Source organism: Medicago sativa, chromosome 5 (assembly GCF_051527215.1).
Source record: "Medicago sativa cultivar Bolivia chromosome 5, Bolivia_mono, whole genome shotgun sequence".
Lineage (NCBI taxonomy): Eukaryota > Viridiplantae > Streptophyta > Magnoliopsida > Fabales > Fabaceae > Medicago > Medicago sativa.
In genome coordinates this window covers 69,385,010-69,407,968 of record NC_140753.1, presented here as the reverse complement: position 1 = coordinate 69,407,968, position 22,959 = coordinate 69,385,010, and the positions used below count along the sequence as shown (strand labels likewise).

Below are 22,959 nucleotides of genomic sequence, written 5' to 3'. Positions count from 1 at the left end.
GAAAATTCCGTTCCATTCCGTCGTAAAATATCCAAACAATGGAACGAAACATTTGTTCCATTCCGCTCCGTTCCATCCCATTCCATCATATTCCATTCCATTCCGCTCCGTTATGTTCCATCAATCCAAACAAAGCCTAAGTGATTAATGGATGAATCAAGTTTGAGTTTGAGTTGTCGTCCTTTCTAGAAGAATCTGGGCCTTTCTCATGGGCCCTACCAACTCAATCGGGTTTCCATCTAAGCCCGCTTTTGTTTTCTTCTCCCATGAACATCGGAGGTGTATTCTTTTTTATGGGAAACGCTAGCGAGTGTCAAAAGATTTTTAGATGGTAAGTTTTTATGGAAATTTGTGTATTCAATGCATCAAAAATTGAAGTAGTAGATTTTTTCAATAAATAGTTTCTTAATTAAAAATTCTTAAAGAGTGCTATTAGGACACTCGTTAGCAAGACATTTTTTTTATATATAAATAAACTAGTAGTTAGACCGACACATTCGTATGTGGGGAGAAATAAAAAATTCGAAGTTCATAATTTGATCCTCCTAAGATATTATTGTTCTTGTAAATATCAACTGAGTTGTATTTCTTCCGGTCTTAATTATAAGCAAAAGTTTATTTTTAAATTCATTCTATAATTAATGTATTTGATCTCTATTGCAAACCAAATACATTAGTTATTGAATGAATTTAAAAAGTGGAATTTTGGTTATAATTAAGACATGAGGGAGTACTTTGACATTGGTGTTTGAATTAGAGAAAACATATTGTTTTGTCATAACTAACCTATTCAAATGGGAGAAAAAAAATATAAATTATTTTATCTGAATTTGTAAACGGAGAAGGGTATGACTTTTAAGAAATGAGTAAAGGATAAAAGCAACTCTCAATAAATAAATAAATAAGGAGGAGAGTGTAATATTTTTGACTTGATCTATAATTTTCTTAATTAATCGATATGAATTTTTTTAACTTACTTTTTTTTTACTAAGTAATTTAGTGATTAAAATTCATTATTAAGGTGAAAAAAATGTTTGAATCCTGCCTCTCATATCACAATGTCCATGTATTTTACACAATGACTCGTTTCATAGGTGATCTTAGTTAAGCAATATTGACAATACAACTATTTCAGCATGAGCTCAGCTCCCGTGTAATTTGTGTATGAATTATACGAATTAATGTTTTCAGATCATTTATTTTTATAGATAAATGAAACACAAAGCAATTATTTTTTGAACAAGGAAACACAAAGCAATTATAAACTCATACAAATAAGTGAAAGTGTCGAGGTTATGGTGTCCGATTTAAAATTTTTGCCATTGTTTGTCATTCTTAATTGTACAACCCACACAGTCTTAATTTGAATTGAATAAATCTCGTTCAACCGTTCATATGCTCTTTTGCTAGAAACCTCTCATGAGAGTTACTCCTTTATCATGCGTCTTAGTGCTTTGTAGGAATTATAAATGCCCCTCAAACCGAATAAATTCTTTTTCATTGTTCTTAATCAAATGATTTCTAGAAAATTTTCATGAGGTCGCACGTCTCATATATGGTCAAAGTCAAGTATGCTTAATCGTGAATTTTTTAGGTCTAAGACTCTAAAAAAATTTGCATCTTGCTTGCTGATATGAGTTTAAATCCTATATTATTTCGTTTATTCATGTATCCCTCCTCTCTAAGTTTAGCAAAAGCTGCTCCTTTCCATGCCGTCAACCTCAAGCAAAATAATTATGATGCCTTCATATATAATATCTTTGCACCCTCAACCTCAAGCAAAACAAACGGGTCCTTAGTTGTATAGTCTCACATTTATACAATCACATAATCCTTTTGAATTTTCTAAATAAAAAAAGCAAGTTTAAAGAAAATGCATAATAGTCATTGCAATTCAAAATAATTATTGAGCACAAAGAATTCATATAAACTCACTCAAATCAAACATGAAATTCATAATTTTTTTAAAATATAAACACATTACACAAATATATAAATCAAAGGAGAAAGGAAGGAACTAGGTAGGTCGATTAATGATTATGGAAGATGGGGATTCCTTGGAGTAACTGGTAAAACAGGTGACTTAGCTGGGCTTGGACTTTGATAATATTGTTTAACTGAGTATACAGTTTGAACAATAGTTAGAGCAAAAAGGAAAATGGCAGCAACAAGAGACACAATTGCCCAAGGGTTCCTAAAATAAGTTTGAATGAGATTAGCGCGCCATCTTTTCCACGGTTTCTTGCAATAATCACTCATACTCATCCTCACCACATCAAGTACTCCATGACGATCCACAGTTATGTCTTTAGACAACGAGTTAAACAATTTGGAAACAACTTTATCACTTCCAAGAGCATTGATTATGATCCCACTTCGGTTAAGAAGTGCAACATCCATGTTGCTGTCGATGATCGTGTCCATAAAGAATATAAACGATGTTACCTCGTTACCTGCATAATAAAGCAACTCATTTAGCCTTCAAATTTAGTTCTCATATTCTTAATTTTACGTGCTAATTTTGCGACTAATTGATTCTATTAAAAAAATATTCAAAGTGTAAATCTATTTAATTCTATTCTAATAAGTCTTTGTTTTTGTGATGATTTTATGTTTTCAAATGTCTCAATTCAAATTTAGTTTTAGGCCTACATATTTGTTGGGACGGATTACCTGCTCCAACATGGAGACGCTCGAATGCAATGAGATTAAGGAGCATGTATTCTGTGGTGTCGTCAATCACCAATGTTGGGAGCCTAAGAACACCTCGATCGAATGAAACATCTTTGAGGCTCCATGTTTTGCTTATCTTGAACCGGATTCCAGCCTCGTGAAGCTCTACTGCGGATCGAATAATCTCTTCTCCTGCCTCTAAAGTTAACCAATTTCTTTTTGTTGCTTTGGGCATGCGTGTTGGGTGGCTTGGTCCTTCTTGAATTAGGCTTTTTCTGAACACGTCCAATATGTGCATGCATTTTCCCAAGCTTTGAATTAAAGGTGTGCTTGGGTTTAGTAACTTAACGATTTTCTCATTCAACAACTCATGATCATCTTCCTGTGATGTTTCATATTACAGCTTAATTTAAAATCATCAATAAACACTTATCCATAGCTATAAACATCCATAAGCACAAAATTTGCTGAATTGCATTTTTTTTTTATATCAAAGTGGCTTAATTAAATGATTGAATGAGGATAAAAATGCGAAAGTTATTTTTTGCATTGTGAAGTCGACAAACATTTTGCCGATGTGGAATCAAATCTATAACATATATATGAAGTTTAATATCAATTGAAGTCGGCACATATGGTTGAACATTTTACTCGCATTGCTTATAATTTAAGTGTCGAAATTCTACATATTCGAAATTGATCATAAGTTACCTGCTCCATGCCGGTTTCAACCTGAATCAATGTACGAAGAACCAACATAGGGATTTGATTCTCAAGCATAAGCATGTCACGCTTAATATATGGCAAAACATAAAATTTCCCATGTTCACCAAACACAAGATCATTCTCAGCATAATCATCCAAAACACAATCATTAGCTCTCAAAATCTCCAAAATAAAACAACCATCAAGAATCATCATTTGAACAAACTTTGGTGTATCCAATGTCCAAATTGGATCAAGTGGCTTGTACGAATCTCTCAACTCTAGAACCACTTGATCAATTTTTTGGAATAACAACTCAATGGGCTTTTCACACCTCTTTAAGAAATGAAGAAGAGCTCTATGCTTGTGTTCTTCCATAGCCATCAAATGTTCCTCCCCATAATGATAAGGACCAAATGAAATTGCTTGTGGTTTGTAGGCTTTTTTGTTTAGTGCAGTTACTCTTGAAGGTATTTTGTAAATTGAATGTTTCTTCCATAGTTCCATCTCATCAGATGTTGAAGGACCATTTCTCTTTATCTCGTTATTGATTTGATCAACCCAATTCATTTCTAATTCCATGTATTTGCCTAATACCTTATAGATTAATTAGTCATCATATATGTATACTAGCTAGATAGGCTATGATTTATATATTTAGAATCTTATCTTATGTACATTTGAAAGCAAAAATAAAATATTCACATCATAAGTTGTTAGACTATCAATGTCTAATTGGAATCTTCTTTTTACCAAAATTATATAAGTTAATGTAAAGAAATGTAGTATTGTACATTTTCATATCTCATCAATTCCTTACTTCCAAACTTCTTGTTGCAGTACCCCTGTTCTTCTGGTCTGTATGAAGAAAGGAATATCTAAGCTTGCCACTGCCAGCCATTTAATTGAATTATTATATATAACGTATTGAAGAAGTGTGCGTGTGTGTCTTATTGACTGCATTAAATCAATGCGAAGCACCAAACTAGAATGCTAAGTACGTACACGATTGGTTTTCCGTTTGCAACACACAAAAACACGTTTGCATGTTTTCAGATGCATTTTTGTTGTGATTTTCAGAAGCTCCAGATACTAATTTTTACGCTAACGTGATTTTTTATCGTGATTTCTATCAAACTCCATTTTGCAAACGCAGTACCAAACAAGCACCAAGAGGATTGTAAAATGAAATTCCCGACAACTTCTCAAGTTAAAATTGAACTTGTAACAAAATCCATATTTTTCAAAAATGGGAAAAAATATTTTGGAAGGAATAGAAAAAATAAAACTCGAGCATTACGTTAACTTTTTTTTATTTTATTTCAAAGAATCGAACAACGAAACTCAAACACATTAAGGGTATGTTTGTTTCTAAGGAAAGAAAGTGGGGAGGAGAGAAAGATGAGGGAAAGAAGCATCTTCCCTTGTTTGGAACACTCTAAAAAGGCTATGGAAAGAAAGATTTTAGTGGGACCCACCTTAAAAAACTTTCCATGCTTAAATGGACAGAAAGTTTGAGGAAACACCAATATTTGAATGAAAAGTCCAAAATGCCCCATGTTGTTTATATTTTTTCACTTGTCCTTTTCTTTCATTTTTTCCTTTCAATTTACGGCTTTTTTTTTTTTTTTTTTTGTCTTACAATTGCACTAATATCACAACTAGCTGCAATTCTTTTTTCCATTGAAACGGTAGAGACGCGTGTGTCTATATATATATATATATATATATATATATATATATATATATATATATATGGGATTTGCTAGAACACACCCACTAGTTTTTATGTGGGAGTGTTTTAGCAAAGCTACACCTTAGGGTGTATTTAATCACTTTTTAGTTATTCACTTGCTAAAATACTCCTTCTAAAAAGTAAGTGGGTGTATCCTAGCAAACCCCTATAGGATTTGCTAAAACACACCCACTTGTTTTTGTTAGAAGGTGTGTTATAGCAACATACACCTTAAGGTGTATTTATTAACTTTTTAGTTATAACTTGCTAAAACACTCCCACATAAAAACTAGTGGGTGTGTTCTAGCAAACCCCTATATATATATATATATATATATATAATTTCTGCTCAAGGGTATTTTTGTCAATTATTAAATATAGATCTTTTTTTCCTTCAACTTTCTACTTCACTTTCTCTTATACCAAACAACCAAAATAATCCCCTCACTTTCTACTCTTTTTCTTTCCTCATATCATCTTTCCTTTCTCTATCTTTCCCTTCACTTTCATTCCCCATCCAAACACAGTGTTGAAAAGTAGAAACTTATAGATTTAAACTATCACATATCCCGGCAATCTTTTACCATATGGAGGTTTATGATATGCACTTATATGACACCGTGTTAAATATTTTTTGACAAAGATTATTGTGGTGATAACTTATTATAATAAATATTTACTTATATAAAGTGTGTACTTTAGTGTTTACAACTTCACTAAAGAATCATTACAAGAGGACCAAAGACTTTTTAACCGTTTTGGGAAATACAAATGGAATCAATAACACAAGGTAAAAACTTCCCAGCTGCAATATATGTTTTATGTACAAAGTACAAACCTTTTGTTGTATGCTTCTAAAAGTCAAGAAACATTGCTCAATTTGGCACTGAGAACCTTCATCTCACTCACAAGAGATTTATGATAGTTTGATTTTCATCAGAAGTGTCACCATCACAGTCTTCACTAGGTGATAAGAGTGACATAAGAGAAACAACTATAGATCTCATACTTGGGCGTAGTAGTGGATTGTCCTTGGTACATTCTCTTCCAAGTTCTGCCATCTATAATTCAAACATTCACCATCTTAAGTTATGTCCAATTACAAAATCTAGCTAAAGCAAAAACAAATTCAGTTTAGTAACTTTACACCTATGAAGTACGGATACGGGTACCGGACACAACACGAACACCGACACTAATACTTTAAAAAAATCACATAATTCAATATAATTATAAGTGTCGGTGTCGTGTTGGTGTCGAACACGATACGTGTCCGACACCGGAACACGCCTAATCCGAGAAATGTCCGTGCTTGATAGCTTTACACTCATTTTGTTAATACCTTTTACATATATTGATTTGAAATCTATACCACAAACAATTTTTGTTTTTAGTATATAACACAAATTGAAAAGAGAAAAAAAATTGCTAAAGTAAATGCTTCCCACCTTTAGAACAGAATCAATTGGATAGTCTTCTCTAAGTCTAGGATCCACCAATTTGCGAAGACTTTCTAAAGGATCAATCTGGTTAAGTGCTTCATCAAACTGCAGTAAAAAGTAAATCAAGGGTAACTCTTGTTCTAGTTTAAGTGAATACATTATGTTGACTAAATCTGAAATATAAAGAACCACTAACATACCAGCATTTGACTATAAAAATAATACGAATTTAGTGTTTGCTTAATAAATATTCAGTTAGACAAAGGGGTATCTAAACCTACCAAGGCTACAAGACCCCTTGATTCAGCAACAAATTCACCTGTCTTCAGAACAGCATTCTTTGCAGAAATAAGTTCAAAAAGAACAACTCCAAAAGCATATACATCTATTTTTGGAGAAACATCACCATATTGAGCATATCTGGAAATAAATAAGCTAATTAATAAACCAAAATTTGTGGAACACATACACATTCAAAAGTAAAGAGGCTTGTTTTCTACAATAAGAAACTACTCGAAATTTAATACAAAGCATACTCTGGTGGCATGTATCCAAATGTTCCTACAAGACGAGTGTGAAGTGTGGAGTTTCCAACTTCAAGAAGTTTGGTCAAACCAAAATCTGCAACCTGAATTTAAAAACCATGCATAGTTTAATTAATATTAAAGAAGAAAATGAAAAATTAGAACATATATCATCATTAAGATTGGTCACAAAGCTACCTTTCCACGTAAGTTTTTGTCTATCAATATATTTGCTGATTTTACATCACGGTGGATATACATAGGCACAGTATGTTCATGAATGTATTCAAGGCCTCTTGCTGAATCTAGAGCAATTTCCACTCTACTAGACCATGGCAATGGTTCTTTACCTGGAATTATGTTGCCATCATTAATAATATTTTGACAATATTGTAAGATCGCATAAAAATATTAGTATTTTTTTCCTTTCTTTTATACCTGTACCATGCAAATATTGACCCAAGTTTCCTTTCTTTATTGAAACTGTTTATGCAAAACGCAAGATAAAAATTTCTAACCATTGAAAAAATCGAGTGTTACACTAAGGAATTAATGTAATTTTAAGTTCTTAAAATGATTTTTGTATGATTGTGTTCAATTGACTTGAAATTGTCTTTCTAACATTGTTTAAGAAGTCAAAAGAAATAATTACTATTTTTTTATTTTATAAAAGATTGTGTATCATGACTTTGACAAGAACTTGAATTGTATTATAAGTCACATTTTTCTTTTATGACGTCTTTAGACAATATCCTTAAGACACTTACGAGGATAAAATTCATTTTTTTGGTTCAGTAACTTATGAGGATGGGATAGACCATGCTGACATACAATGACCTACAACCTAACCTACGACAGGTCATACAATACTTTTTTTTCTTCGAAAATAGAGGAAGCTTAGGTTTTTTTAAAAGCTTATTTAGATAAAAAGAGCAGGCTGCAAAGCATAAAAAAATCTCTTAAGTCTATCAAGCAGGCTTAGTTAAGTAAATATGAATAATATTATTGGGTTAATTATGTTTTTGGTCCCTACAAAATTGCGACCTTGTAAGTTTAGTCCTTACTTAATTTTAATAGCATTTTTAATCCCTACCAAAAATTTCTGCACTCAATATTAGTCCTTATTCAATCCAAATTTGTTTAATTTATGCTTAAACTCTTAAGTTTTTCAACAATTTTTTACAGGCGTGTTAAGAACGTTATTAAAAGGTCCTCCGAAAAAAATATCGCAAAAATTTGATTTCTACGTCCATATTTTTGTTACTTATATCTTAAACTTTTGTCGTTTTAAAAAATTCATATTTAATTTATTTCATGTTAAAAAATTATAGATTTTAGTAAATGAACCTTTCATAGTGTTCTAAACTTGTATAAAAAGAATCGTTAAAAAATTTAAGAGTTTAAGGATAATTAAACAAAATTTATTTTAGCAGGGACTAAAATTATAAGTAATTTTTTTTTGTAGGGATTAAAAAAGCTATTAAAATTAAGTAAGGACTAAACTTAGAAGGTCGCAATTTCATAGGGACCAAAAACATATTTAACCCAATATTATTTAGGGTTAAATATGTTTTTGGTCCCTATAAATATGTCAACTTTTCATTTTAGTCCCTCTAAAATTTTCCTTCAACTTTTAGTCCCTATAAAATTTTCAATCACTACTTTTGATCCCTATTTTTAATTTAATTTTTGTATTTTTTAATGAAATTGTGCAGAAATGTGTAAAATATTCTAAAACAAATTCTTATAAAAAATTAGAATTTTTTAACAAAATACAAATTAAATATGAATTTTTAACCTTAAAAAATATAAAAATTCATATTAAATTCATGTTTTGATAAAAAATTCTGAATTTTTTTTGGAGTGATTCTTATAATATTTTGAATTTTTCCGGAAAATTTTATTAAATAATATGAATTTTACATATGAGTTTACTTTAAAAGAGGGACCAAAAGTGAAGATTGAAAATTTTATAGGGACTAAAAGTTGAAGGAAAATTTTAGAGGGATTAAAATGAAAAGTTGACATATTTATAGGGACCAAAAACATATTTAACCCTATTATTTATTCATAATATTATTAAGAATTAAATTATAATTGTTTTAACCTTTTCAATATTTAAATTTATTAGTATACATTAATTTATTAGTATACCTTGGGTTTGGGTTTCTATTTTTATATAAAAGGTGCAATAAAGTGGCAATAAGGTAATTTTCTACATTCGGAACGAGTTTGAGTATGGATTCATGGTGGGTAGCTATATGCCTGTTACTTGTCCCGTACCTGTGTTTTGAAACGAGAAAAACTCAAACTCATACCCAAACTCAATCAAAGTGGGGAAAACATGTCAAATTAGGATTGGTTCATGTGATAAACATCGGAACAAGTTTTGCTGCATGTACTTACTACACATTTAGCACAAAACTTTTAATAAAATCTCTAAAAATAATAGGTTTAATTAAATAAATTATTCTTATAAATATTCAGAATTTTGTTTTTAATTCCTACAAAATAAAATCATATTTTTTAATCCTTTTGACATTTTCCTTTGGTTTTTATGGATAAAAAATGTTGACGAAATTTTTTTACAACAACAAAAAATACTGATAAAAAATTTTACAAGATTAAAAAAATGCGATAATACTTTGTAGAAATTAAAAATGAAATTTCGAATATTTTGTTGCTAAAAAAAAAACCATTTTTTGTTTAATTAACCCAAGATAATTAATATAGCTTGTTCGTTGATTCCCACACCTTTCTCTTCCTCTTTTGCGCGTCTCTCTCGAACACGGAAGTGTTATGAGCTTCTCTGTAACTCCCGAGTGTTCTTCTCTCTCTATCTCAACTCGTTCCTCTCTCTTCCCAGTTTTTGCCTGAAGAAGATAAATCGAAGCAGATCTAGAACTAGGTTTTTCAGAAGAAACACGCGATCGAGCAATAATTTGTTCGTTGATTTTGTAGTGCGATTCATTATGCTGCAATGTTGTTCGATTGAAAGGTATTTTTCATTGATTTTCGAATAAATTGTTTTATCTATGTTTCTTTCATCTCTTGATTTCATTTGCCATTTGCTTAATTAGTAATTACTACTAGTGTCGATGTGTCGGTGTTAGTGTTGTGTCTAGTATCAGTGCTTTATAGCTGACATGTGTCGACGCCAGACACACCTTCGGTGATTAGTGTCGTTGTATTGTGTAGCAAGTGTTAGAAGGATGCATAAACTCATTGCCTTAAGATTTTGGGTTAAAATGTGGTTTTCAACTCATTTGTATGGTTGCTCTGGGTCCAATTTAGATAATCCCCCGAACTCCCCTGGTGACCCAACACCGTGCTGCAGAGGAGTTGGCTCTATTATTGAATCATGCTATTATTTCAATTTACAATTGCTGTATATAGTTTCAAGAGCAAATGCTATTTGACAGGAGAAACTAGTCTCTAGTCTTTTGAATTTGATAACTTGTATGAAATCAAACTTTTTGTGAATGCTAGATAAGAAGCAATTACGTAATTTTGGTTATTCAAACACTTTGAAAAACGATAATCGTAATTGGAGGTTTGGTTGAGTGGTTTTTGGTGTGTTTCGAGTGGAATTCAATTTTGGACTGAAGTTTCTGATTCAAGAATTTTGATCCCTAATATGCCTTAGCTAGATAAACATTTCCCTTGTTTTGAATTTTGGTTTTATTTTAAAAAGAAATGACCATAGGCATTGTCTTCTATTAAGGCAGACAAGAATGTTATGGAAAACTTTAAAAGTGGATTGTACATTTATCTCTATCTGTGGTTTCTTGTGTGGAACTTTAGAACACATCTGCTATATTTCAATTTCTTAACTATGATGATAAGTTGGTTGATGGTTTATGAGGAAGGAGAGGTGAAAGAAGCTAAAAATTGGTTGATGGTTTATGATGATGAATGGTGCTGTTATTTGCTGGTTCTGTTGTATGCTTTCTGTTTTGAATGGTTCTGTCATAGCCTTTCTGCTGTTACTGATAGTTCAGAATTCACATGGTGTTCTTGGTTCTTTCTACGAAATTGAGAATGCAAAGCTATCTACAATTTACAGAACTATATGTCCTGAAACTGCTTTCAGAATTGTTATTTACTTTCTAATATATATATATATTTTCAATTTTTCAAATAGTATCTTATTCTTCCTCATGCATTTTGTTTCTTTTTGAGCTGGCTGATGCTTAGTTTTGCATATGTGCATTCTTTTTTTTTTTTTTTGGTCTGGTAGCCTAGTGGCTAGAATTCACCTTTTTTCAAGGTGCATAAGTGAGGTGTCCGGGGTAACAAAATTACCATACAAGTTTGATTATTCCAAGCTATTTCTTATTATGTTTGATTTTGTATCTTCCATATTTTACTAATTCCTTAGCTGGTGATGCTTACCCTGACCACTCATTGTATTGCTTTCAGCCCTTTTTTCATTTTCTTGCCTTAGAAGGTTATACTTACTTGGCAAAAAGAAATGGGTAGTAGTGTAGATCCTTCAATACTTTCAAGAAAACGTAAAAGAAATGAAGAGGTGGCAGAGCTCGAGGAAACAATCTTCATTGTTTGTAGTGTTGTTACTATGCTATTGGGTGCAATAGCTTGGTATCACAACAAATATATTGATTTAGAGGAACCAAGCTCCGCAACAAAGAAAAAAGTACAATGTACTCGTGCTAAGAAGAGAGACGAAGAGGGGATAATCAATTCTATTATGAGAGACATGGCTGAGTCATTGAAAGACCTTCTACAAGTTACTAAAAAAAGGATGGAAGGAAATTCTCAAGAAATGGTGCAAGAAGTGTTGAATGAAATGAAGATGATTATTGATATTGATGATACTTTACGTTATAAAGCAATCAATTGGTTGACTGAAAATCCCAACAGATTGGCGATTCTCAAAGCTCTTCCATTGATTAAGAAGAAGGATTTCCTCTTGGCTTCTATGTCTTGAGACCAAAGGTAGTTTTAGTTGATTTTTTGTTTATATAATTCTCTATCACTTATGATTTCAACTTAGTAAGCTTTAGGTAATCCCAATGTTCTAACTTCTCACCCTCTTGAAAATTTGTATATTTTACTAATTTTCTAGTATTGTTCAATTGTTGGTGCTCTTTTTTTATTTGATTTGCATGTATGCATACTTTATTTTGTCTTGACGCATCTTTTGATCTAAAAATTATGATCCCAGAACTTATCATGTCTTATCCCAAAATGTTGGTCTGGATCAAATTGTGCACTTGACAATTGAATGATGACAGGTTAAGTTTAACTATGCAACTATATTTGAGGATACAATGTTTGTTGTGGGAATTATTACACTGTGTGTGTATTTGTTTTCCATAGCTTTGTTGGAGGTAAATTACATAAACAACTACAACAAAACCTTTTCTCACTAAGTGCAGTTGGCTACAAGTTTCAAACGACTTCATAACTTCTTGTCATGTATTAGGTTCGAAGATTAGATAATCCTATTCGATGCAATACACTATATGTGGGCACCTCAACGTCGAGTAGTGTAACATTTATAATGCTGGTATATCTTTTGTGACAGTTTTTTTGGGGGGTCTTTTTTGACATTATTGATTTGAGAAAAAAAATTAGGTATGTATTTTATATTTGTGTATACTTGCAATTACGATTCGTGTAACACAAATATTAATTACTTTTACTACAATTTTTCTGCTTAACTATTTTTTTCCCAGTTCTTTCAAGTCATTTTTTAATTATTTAGTTTTTTAGGATAAAAAGGATGCAATTTTAATTTTATTTGATCTTTATGTAATTTTTCTTAAATGTTCCGTTATAATTTTAATTAAGTTTATAGGGCATAACAATTCTTAACCTTCTACGACATAAATTTCTCAACAAGCTACATGTGAAGAAGATTTCCTTCTAAGATTTGGCTGGGTTTTGATGATAACAAACTCACATCACAAAAGAAGAAAAACTATGGAGGCACAAGATGAAGATTAAAGAATGAAGATAATGAGACTCAGGCTTCATTGTTATATACTTTGTAAGTATGACTTGTCTTTTGATTTATCATTCTTAACTTATGGAATAACTTAGAATGCTCAGAAAATAATTACAAACATTTTCTCTAAGTCCCCATATAAAGCAATGTTTAAAGCTTTCATGAAAATAAGTCACACACTCAAAATTATTTTTATATAATGTGATTTTGCATGAAAATATTTTTACATGAAAAGCCCTAGTTTATTATGAAAATTGCATTATTACTTTTACCATAAAAATATGTATAGACAGTTGCTAATATATTATTCTTGTGTTGGTCTTAATGGGTATATGGCTTCATTATACAGTAAGAATAATATTTAAGCATGTCTGTTTTACATACATGCATTACGTGCTCTTAATATCATTTTTGTATGATATAAAGTGCAACGGCTAGTTAATTGTTCTGTGCATGGCAACGGCTATTACTTGAAAAGATTTTTTAATCGTCATTTTTATGTTATCCAACGGCAACTTTTTTTAAATGCATTTCATACATATTTTATGAATAGGTGTGATTTCAAATATGTTTCTATTCATTGATAAAACTTTTTGAAAAGTAGTATTGCTTCATAAACATCTTTTTAGCCTCTATAAATTCAATTGAGAATCAAAACAATTTACACAACAACTTTCATTATCTCAATTGACATTTTCAATATCACTTGCTTTCAAACTTTCATTCAAGTTGTTTGGAAAACTTTGCTTACACTTTAACATTTATTAAAAAGTTTTCTGAGCATTAAGTCCATTTGTTAGAGTGATATTGATAAAGATATACAGCCATACATTTGTTATTCTTCAATTACTTTGTTGTAAAGTTTCTTGCCATTGTTGGTGAGAATTATTGTTTAAGATAGTAGGGTGCTATCTTGTGATTGTTGTAAAAGGTTCTTTGATTCGGAAAGATTCAAAGTCCACCAAAAGTGTTTGGTGTTTGTGTTGTAATCAAGAGAGAGGGTTTCTTTCTTGTGTTTATGTTAGAAAGATTGTTAGGGGGTCTTGGGGTGAGATTGCTTGTAACAAAGATTCTAACATAGTGAATTCCTTCGCGGGGTGTGAAGGGAGTGGACTGACCCTAAGGTTTAGAGGGGAACCACTATAAACTCTCTTGTGTCTTTTCTTCTTCCCTTGCTCTTTTATTTTTCCGCATTTATACCTTCATCATTATTTACCGGAAAAATTATCAACAACGCTAATCTCTGAAAAATTAACCAATATTCCTTGAAACCTAATTCACCCCCCCTCTTAGGTTACAATCTGAACTTACAATTGGCATCAGAGCAAGAGTTAAGGTAACTTGCTCCTTTTGATCCAGGAATATGGCTTCCGCAAAACTATTTTTAGGAGAAGGTTCCGATGTCAACCGGCCACCATGTCTCACCGGAGATCATTATGATTTCTGGAAAATTAGGATGACAACGTATCTAGAAGCCCAAGGTGAAGAAATTTGGGATGCTGTCAAGAATGGTCCTTATGTTCCCACCACAATTGTGAATGGTGTGACTAGTTTCAAACCACAAACATCATGGGATGATGATGACCGCAAGAAAGTGTTATTTGATAAAAAGGCGAAGAACATTCTTCAATCCTCTCTTGGGATGGATGAGTTTTTCAGAATTTCTAAATGCAAAACGGCCAAAGAAATATGGGACACTTTGGAAACAACACATGAAGAAAATGAAGAATGTGCAAACTTGACACTAATGGCGTCTCATCATTCTGATGATGAAGAAAATGAGGTTAGTGATTCTGAATTAAATTATAAATATTCTTATGAAGAATTACAAAATGCATTTAATGAATTGTATGAAGAATGCATTAATCTCTCTAAAACTTGTGCAAAGCAAAAGAAACAAATTGTATCTCTTGAAAGAAAAGCTTTTGATGCACAAGTAGAATTAGAAAAGGTTAAAAGTTCTTCATGTAATAAATGTAAAGAAAATGAAACAAAAATTGTTGAATTAAATCAAGTGATCAAAAATTTTGAAAAAGGTCAAAATAGTTTGGAAGAAGTGCTTAGTAAACAAAGATATTCAAACAACAAATCCGGGCTTGGTTTTTCTAAATTTGATAAACCAAACACCAATAAAAAAGCAAGCACAAATCCCAACAACATAGAAACCAAGAAAATGCATGTTGTTAATTCTTCCAAGAATGTGAATCAAAGAATTAATTCTAAAAGAATAAATTATTCTAACAATTCTTTTAAGAAAAATAATTCAAATGTTAAGAATAATTTCTCTAAAGGAAATAATTTTGGTTCACATTATGTTCTTAATTTAACATGTTTTTATTGCAACATAAAAGGGCATACTCCAAATACTTGCTACATAAGAAACTTTGGTGTTCCTTATGGTGAATTTATTTGGGTAAAGAAAGGTATTAACCCACAAGGACCCAAAGAAAAATGGGTACCTAGAAAGTTCTATTAATTGTTTTGTAGGTACTTGAAGACCATATGCTAAAATTGTTATATTTAGATTGGGTTCTTCAAGATACAAGACCATATGATATGATAGGGTTAAGATGGTTTGAGAAAGATTGACGCTTTGATGATGCTTTAGAATTTATGTGAACTCTATCATGTTCTTATTTATTCATGACTATGGTGAAAGGTACACGATTTATTTGCAGAAAAATATGACATGCTTATGAAATGTGTTTCATATTTTCGTCATGATTAATGATCATGGTATAGTGACAAATTTTTATTAAACTTATTTTGTTGCATATTTCATGTGTTTGTTGATTTGAAATTGTGATTGTTTTTAATTAGTTTGGTAACGTGATTGCCTCTATGACATATTGTATCTAGTAAAGTTTCTGAAGATCAGACAAAATTTCCAAATTAAATGTCATTATTAAATTTTCAAACATAGAGAACACCTATGTATTTATGTCATTTTTCTTTGATGCATACCATGAATAAAAAGTTGAGAAATATTATGATTTTTTTTATAAAAGATTAGTGCATGATTAGATGAATTTGTTTTCTTTCATGGTTACCTTGTAAATCCACGTAATCCATGGTTGAAATTTTTCATTTAGAATTCCAGGTCAAAGGGTGGTGATAATAAAACAAAGTACAAATGTTTTATTTGTCACAACTATGGTCACTTCATGAAAGATTGTCAGGAGAGAAAGGGCAATGGAAGTGGTAATCCATCCGTTCAGATTGCAAGTGAAGAGGAAGGTTATGAGAGTGCTGGAGCACTAACTGTGACAAGTTGGGAACCTGAAAAGGGCTGGGTCTTGGACTCTGGATGCTCTTATCACATCTGTCCGAGAAAGGAGTACTTTGAAACATTGGAGCTGAAAGAAGGTGGAGTTGTTTGCCTTGGTAACAATAAGGCTTGCAAAATTCAAGGTATGGGTACTATCCGTCTCAAAATGTTTGATGACCGTGATTTCCTTTTGAAGGATGTGAGGTATATTCCTGAACTTAAGAGAAATTTAATATCTATAAGCATGTTTGATGGTCTAGGATATTGTACTAGAATTGAACGTGGTATGATGAGAATTTCTCTTGGTGCATTAGTTATAGCTAAAGGGTCTAAAATACATGGTTTATATATTTTAGAAGGTTCCACTGTTATAGGTCATGCATCGGTTGCTAGTGTAGACACTCTGGACATAACTAAACTGTGGCATTTGAGGTTAGGTCATGTCAGTGAGAGGGGTTTCGTTAAGCTAGCTAAACAAGGTTTGCTAGGGAATGAAAAATTGAACAAACTAGATTTCTGTGATAATTACACATTAGGCAAACAACACAAGGTGAAGTTTGGGGTGGGTGTGCATAAATCTAGTAGGCCTTTTGAGTATGTTCATTCGGATCTTTGGGGTCCTGCATCAGTTAAAACTCATGGGGGAGGTTCATATTTCATGTCTATTATTGATGATTATTCTAGAAGGGTATGGGTTTACATTCTGAAGAATAAAAGTGACGCTTTTGAAAAATTTAAAGAATGGCATACACTTGTAGAAAATCAGATTGGAACTAAACTGAAAGTGTTAAGAACTGACAATGGCCTGAAGTTTGTTTCAGAGCAGTTTAATGAGTTTTGCAGGAAAAGAGGTATAAAGAGGCATAGAACCGTGACATACACACCTCAACAGAATGGTCTTGCTGAAAGAATGAACAGGACCTTGTTGGAGCGTGTGAGATGTATGCTGTTGGGAGCTGGATTGTCCAAGAGTTTCTGGGGAGAAGTTGTTTGCAGCATATTTGATTAACAAATGTCCATCAACAGGGATAGATCTCAAGACACCTATGGAGGTTTGGAGTGGGAGACCGGCAGACTACTCTAATTTGAAAGTTTTCGGAGCTTTAGCATTTGCTCATGTCAGACAGGACAAACTTGATGCTAGAGTTGTGAAGTGTATTTTCATGGGTTATCCTGAAGGTGTGAAAGGTTACAAACTGTGGAAGATGGAACCTGGAGGATCAAAATTTATTATAAGCAGGGATGTTACTTTTGATGAGACCCGCATGGGGATGAAGTGCAAAGACCTGGATACAAGCTCAGAAACGGAGGTAGAGAAAATTCAGTTTGAGGTGAAGCCTACCACTGATGAAAGGGAAGGGGAGGATCAGACTCTAGTACCTAATGAGAGTGAAGGCCAAGAAACAATTGATCCTGACTATCAGCTAGCAAGAGATAGGCAAAGGAGACAAATTAATCCACCTGTTAGATACGGTTATGCTGACCTCATATCTTATGCTTTGAATGCAGCTGAAGAATTGCAAGACTCGGAACCAAAGAACTTCAGGGAAGCATTAGAAAGCAATGAAAGCAAGGACTGGCTGAAGGCAATGAATGAGGAAATACTTTCATTGGAAAAGAACCAGACTTGGAAACTTGTTTCATTACCTAAGAATCAAAGGGTAGTGGGAAGCAAGTGGGTGTTTAAGAAGAAAGAAGGTATACCAGGGGTCGAAGCACCAAGGTATAAGGCAAGACTTGTAGCAAAGGGTTTTACTCAGGTGAAAGGGATTGATTACAATGAAATCTTTTCACCGGTGGTAAAACATTGTTCTATAAGGGTACTTATGGCGATTGTTAACATGTATGATCTTGAGTTAGAACAAATGGATGTGAAGACCGCATTTCTACATGGAGAGTTGGAAGAAACTATCTATATGCAACAACCAGAAGATTTCGTAGAAGATGATTCAAAAGTATGTATGTTGAAGAAATCTTTGTATGGGTTGAAGCAAAGTCCAAGGCAGTGGTATCGTCGGTTTGACGAGTTCCTAGTAAAGGTTGGTTTTGTGAGAAGCAACTATGATAGTTGTGTGTACATGATGAGAAGGAATGAGAAAGTCATTCTCTACCTTCTCCTTTATGTAGATGATATTCTTATGGCAAGTTCTGACATGCAAGAGATTCAGAAGCTCAAGAAAAGATTGACTGATGAATTTGAGATGAAGGATCTTGGTAATGCAAAGAGGATACTTGGTATGGATATCATAAGGGACCGAAACAAAGGTGAGCTGTTCTTATCTCAGCAAGGTTACTTGAGGAAAGTGGTGGAGCGGTTCAGAATGAAAGATTCTAAGGTCGTTGGCACTCCTCTTGGTTCTCACACAAAGTTGTCAATAAAGCAGTGTCCTCAATCCGATGAAGAGAAAAGCAAGATGGAGGGTACTCCCTATGCAAGTGGGATTGGAAGCATCATGTATAGTATGGTTTGTAGTAGACCGGACTTATCCTATGCAATAAGTGTGATAAGTCGGTTTATGGCAAATCCGGGTCAAGTGCACTGGCAAGCTTTGAAGTGGGTTCTGAGATATTTGAATGGGACTTTGACAGGTGGTCTGAAGTATACAAGGTCACAACCAGGAAGGGATGCTTTGGAGGGATATGTGGATGCGGACTATGCAGGTAATGTAGACACTAGAAAATCTCTATCAGGTTTTGTGTTTACTTTGTTCAGTACAGCAGTAACTTGGAAGGCAAATCAACAATCAGTTGTAGCTCTTTCAACAACTCAAGCAGAGTACATAGCCCTTGTTGAAGGGGTCAAGGAAGCCATATGGTTGAAAGGTATGATTGGAGAAATGGGGATTAGTCAAGGGTGTGTGAAGATATATTGTGATAGCCAAAGTGCCATACATTTGGCAAATCATCAGGTCTATCATGAAAGAACAAAGCACATTGACATTCGTTTGCACTTTGTTAGAGACATGATTGAGACAAAGGAGATCATGGTGGAGAAAGTAGCATCGGAAGAAAATCCAGCAGACATGTTCACCAAATCATTACTGAGATCAAGGTTCAAGCATTACTTGGACTTGATTAACTTCATTGAAGCATAGATGAAGGTTGGAGAGAGCAGCAAGCTGATTGATGGTTAAATTGGCATCATCACTATTTTAGAGTCAAGGTGGAGAATTGTTGAAAAGTGACGCAAAAATGTGCATACTGTCTGTCAAAATCGGTGGCCGATTTGTACCACACGGTGGCCGATTTTGACCTGGTTTTGGAGACTTCTGTCTCTGGAAAAATCGGTGGCCGATTTTGCAAGCTCGGTGGCCGATTTCTTGCAGGAGGAGAAAAATAAAACAGCTTGTGGGCCTGTTTTGTTCCAATTTTTGAGGGATGCTTTCCACTATAAATATAAGTCTTGTATCAGATGATTATGTGTGTAGAAAATAGGGTTTAGAAGCCAACATACAAACTAGGGTTTATAGAGAATTTCTCTTGGAAACAAACACTAGGGTTGGGATTGTTTTGATTCACCTTGAACAAAGCACTATTAGGATTGAGTCTCTTGGTCACGGGAAGAGGCTGGGACTTGAGTAGAATTAGGTTTGAAGACTGATTCTTGTAACTCAATATCTCTTTGTAAAGAAACTCATATCATTATAGTGGAACGGAGAGCTGCTCTCTCCCCCAGAGTAGGTCATCATTAGACCGAACTGGGTAAACATATTCTTGTGTTATCCTTCTTCCTTTATCTCTTGCTATTAATTTTGTTTGAATTATTTTGTCATCCGCTTCATTTGATTGCTTGGTATTAATTTGCTCCACGCATCAAGTTTTATTATTGGTGTGGTTTTCACAACGAATTCACAACATATATCATATATGGCTTAAGATGTTTAAAAGGATGGTATACCAGATTCAAGTGATGAACATGTGTTAAGACCTTCAACTCACAAAGAAATTCTGACGATGCTTGTACATCCATCTTCTTAATTGCTGTTTTCTGCGTATAATAAGTTGCATGAGAGGAAATCAATGAAAAATGTGAAGAAAAAAAATGGTTTTTTTTTTCCTTTCCGAGTTATGAGAAAAAATAACAGTTTTTTGAAAATATTTTATAGAACATGTTCAAAACTAAAACAAAAATATAATCAAACAAACAAACTCATTTAGTTTCGTACCTCGCCTCTAAGTTCTGCATAATAGACAGCTCCAAATCCACCTTGACCAATTTTATACTCTAAGCTGAAGTTATTTGTAGCCTTTGCTAGTTCTTGATATGAGAACTCTGTTGACTTTGCAACCATAATGCCTGTAAGGCCAGTAACATTCCCACGGGATCCTGAAGTTTCATACTCTGCACTACCTGAGACAAAAGTCAGATAATATAAGCTATTACTATTATCAGAGGAAATATGGTTAAACTTTTTCCTATAAGTAGTAAGTTGTTTCTATAAGCTATCATGGGAAGATTATTGAAATAAATAAACAACTTCTATTATAAGATAAGCTCTTTTCTTAAACTCTCACAAATATTGATACATGTGTGTTTATATTATAAGAACAGAATACAAAATCTACTATTACCATCTTGAGTTGAAAGTGCTTCAGCCAGTTTAGTTTTCTCTTCCTTCTTTTTGAAGTATCTGACATATATATAGATAACTAATAATAGAAGTCCAAATATTCCTGCTATTATTATACCCACAGTTGCACCCTTAGCATGACCTGTTCGTATAGAACCAACTTTAAATTCAGAGGAGGCATTGACCTTTTTTACATTCTCATATTTTTTGTGAACAAGAAAAACCATCAAGCTAAAAACATAATCATCAAAATACCAACCTGATCTGCAAGAGGGAAAAAAGGAAAATGAAAGTTAGAAAACTAGAACTAAATATGAAGCAATACATACTTCTATAAAGCATTCAAAATGAAAAGCGAGATAATCAAAATAACCCACCTAGGATACAAGGGAACATAATCTCCATTTTGATCTGCAAAATTAAGAATAAAAGACTAACTTAGTAATTTAATATACTTAGACTAAAATCAAATCAATGGTTGGGCTTGGTGGGTAATGAACTTCAGTGAAGGTTGAATCGATCGGGATACGAGGCAGATACATCCTTGAGAGCAATTTTACCAAATTTCAAATTATCATGGCCCCTTTTTCGTTGATTATTCATGCATACGAGACACAAATATATTCTTAAGAGCAATTTTACCAAGGTCTTGGTGATGAAACAAAAGGAGAGAGCATACATACCTCTTCCTGGAATGAACACTATCCCACTTCCATTGCTGAAATTGGCACCAGAATTGTAACTCTGTATCAACCCTTCATCAAGATTAGACTGATTTGCAATCTTCTGAAGAGTATCATCAGTCCTGAGTGGATAGGTAATAAACAACCCATAATCTTTTGAAATTTGGCTATTCCCACAAGAACAATTGACTGTTACATTAACCTTAGCCTTAGCAGGTATATGATCTGGATCATAACTATTGAACTTTTTCAAAAGCTCAACTGTAGTCAAACTTGCATAATAAGAATTGGCAATCAAATCATAAGTATCTCCTTCTTTTGCTGTATATTCAAACACATGTCCCAGAAATTCACCTCCAATACATTCACATGGGAATGGAATGTTGACTCTAGAAAAGGCAAAAAGATTGCCATTTTTGGATACTCTGTCTTTATTGTAGCTTATTATAACATCTGACAAACTAGACACTGATACAATCTTTGATTGCATAAAACTTGTTATGTTTTGGTACGTAAATGGAAGCATGACATGGTAGGAAGCTAAGGCTACATCACACCCCTTCACACACTTGGACTCTACTTTGAAAAAAACACATTCCAGAAATAGAAAGAACAATAGTAAGCCATTTTTTAGTTTCATTGAGTCAACAAGAGACACAGAAAATTAAAATGGCTTCTGAAGGAAAGCAAAAAGCAGAAAAGAAATTAACTCAAATAACCTAAAATTGATTTCTAGACTCTACATATACCTGACCTTTCAAGCTTACCATGTTTAATTTTAGGGGTAATAGTCACTTTAGTCCCTGAATATGTAATGATTAGTCATTTTAGTCCTTTAATGTATCAAAATTTCAAAATAGTCCCTGATTGTGCATTCTGTTAGTCAAAATAGTCCTTGACACTAAAATAATCTCTCAATGTTCACAATAACTCTTTTCATATAGGGACTAAAATGACAATAAACATGTACTTATAAAGACTAATATGACAATAAGTAAGTATATTGGAGGACTAATATGACAATATTAATGAAATATTTTAACATTAAGGAATATTTTGACTAACAAAATGCACAATTAGGAACTACTTTGAAGTTTTGATACATTGAAGGACTATTTTGACTACTCATTACACTTTGAGGGATCAAAGTGACTATTGCCCCTTAATTTTATAAAAAAAAAAAAAAAAAACGGTTATCATGTTTATTCATTTATACGTAGTACAATTTTATTTCCTTTCTTCAAAGTAACTAGTGTGTGTACCGTGCCATGGAACAAATTAATAATTATACGTGACATAATATTCCATTTATATTTTACAATAAATAAATTATATTTAAAACACAATGAACTAAATTACTCTGTCAGACTTTCCAGCTCTAATT

The 22,959-nt window shown here is 32.8% G+C and overlaps 4 protein-coding genes across 4 annotated transcripts; 1 reads left to right on the top strand and 3 right to left on the bottom strand.

Moving 5' to 3' along the window:
* Positions 1–1,903: 1,903 nt before the first annotated feature.
* On the bottom strand, positions 1,904–4,816 carry LOC146924432 (UPF0481 protein At3g47200-like). Its single transcript, XM_085709465.1, has 3 exons — positions 3,385–4,816; positions 2,674–3,055; positions 1,904–2,453 (listed from the first exon to the last, which is right to left on the bottom strand). The coding sequence occupies exons 1-3, from the start codon at positions 3,958–3,960 to the stop codon at positions 2,038–2,040; spliced, it is 1,374 nt and encodes a 457-aa protein (XP_085565591.1). The 5' UTR covers positions 3,961–4,816; the 3' UTR covers positions 1,904–2,037.
* A 991-nt stretch (positions 4,817–5,807) lies between these two features.
* LOC146924431 (lysM domain receptor-like kinase 3) lies at positions 5,808–7,592 on the bottom strand. The gene is made up of 6 exons (XM_085709463.1): positions 7,518–7,592; positions 7,278–7,429; positions 7,092–7,183; positions 6,837–6,975; positions 6,562–6,660; positions 5,808–6,174 (listed from the first exon to the last, which is right to left on the bottom strand). Exons 2-6 carry the CDS (start codon positions 7,338–7,340, stop codon positions 6,019–6,021), a joined length of 549 nt encoding a protein of 182 aa, XP_085565589.1. The 5' UTR covers positions 7,341–7,429; positions 7,518–7,592; the 3' UTR covers positions 5,808–6,018.
* Positions 7,593–9,937: 2,345 nt separating this feature from the next.
* LOC146924430 (uncharacterized) lies at positions 9,938–12,178 on the top strand. The gene is made up of 2 exons (XM_085709464.1): positions 9,938–10,077; positions 11,502–12,178. The coding sequence occupies exon 2, from the start codon at positions 11,554–11,556 to the stop codon at positions 12,028–12,030; it is 477 nt and encodes a 158-aa protein (XP_085565590.1). The 5' UTR covers positions 9,938–10,077; positions 11,502–11,553; the 3' UTR covers positions 12,031–12,178.
* A 7,981-nt stretch (positions 12,179–20,159) lies between these two features.
* Positions 20,160–22,345, bottom strand: LOC146924429 (lysM domain receptor-like kinase 3). The gene is made up of 7 exons (XM_085711853.1): positions 22,325–22,345; positions 21,576–22,236; positions 21,270–21,303; positions 21,152–21,156; positions 20,894–21,034; positions 20,488–20,672; positions 20,160–20,309 (listed from the first exon to the last, which is right to left on the bottom strand). Exons 1-7 carry the CDS (start codon positions 22,343–22,345, stop codon positions 20,160–20,162), a joined length of 1,197 nt encoding a protein of 398 aa, XP_085567979.1.
* Between the last annotated feature and the right edge of the window lie 614 nt (positions 22,346–22,959).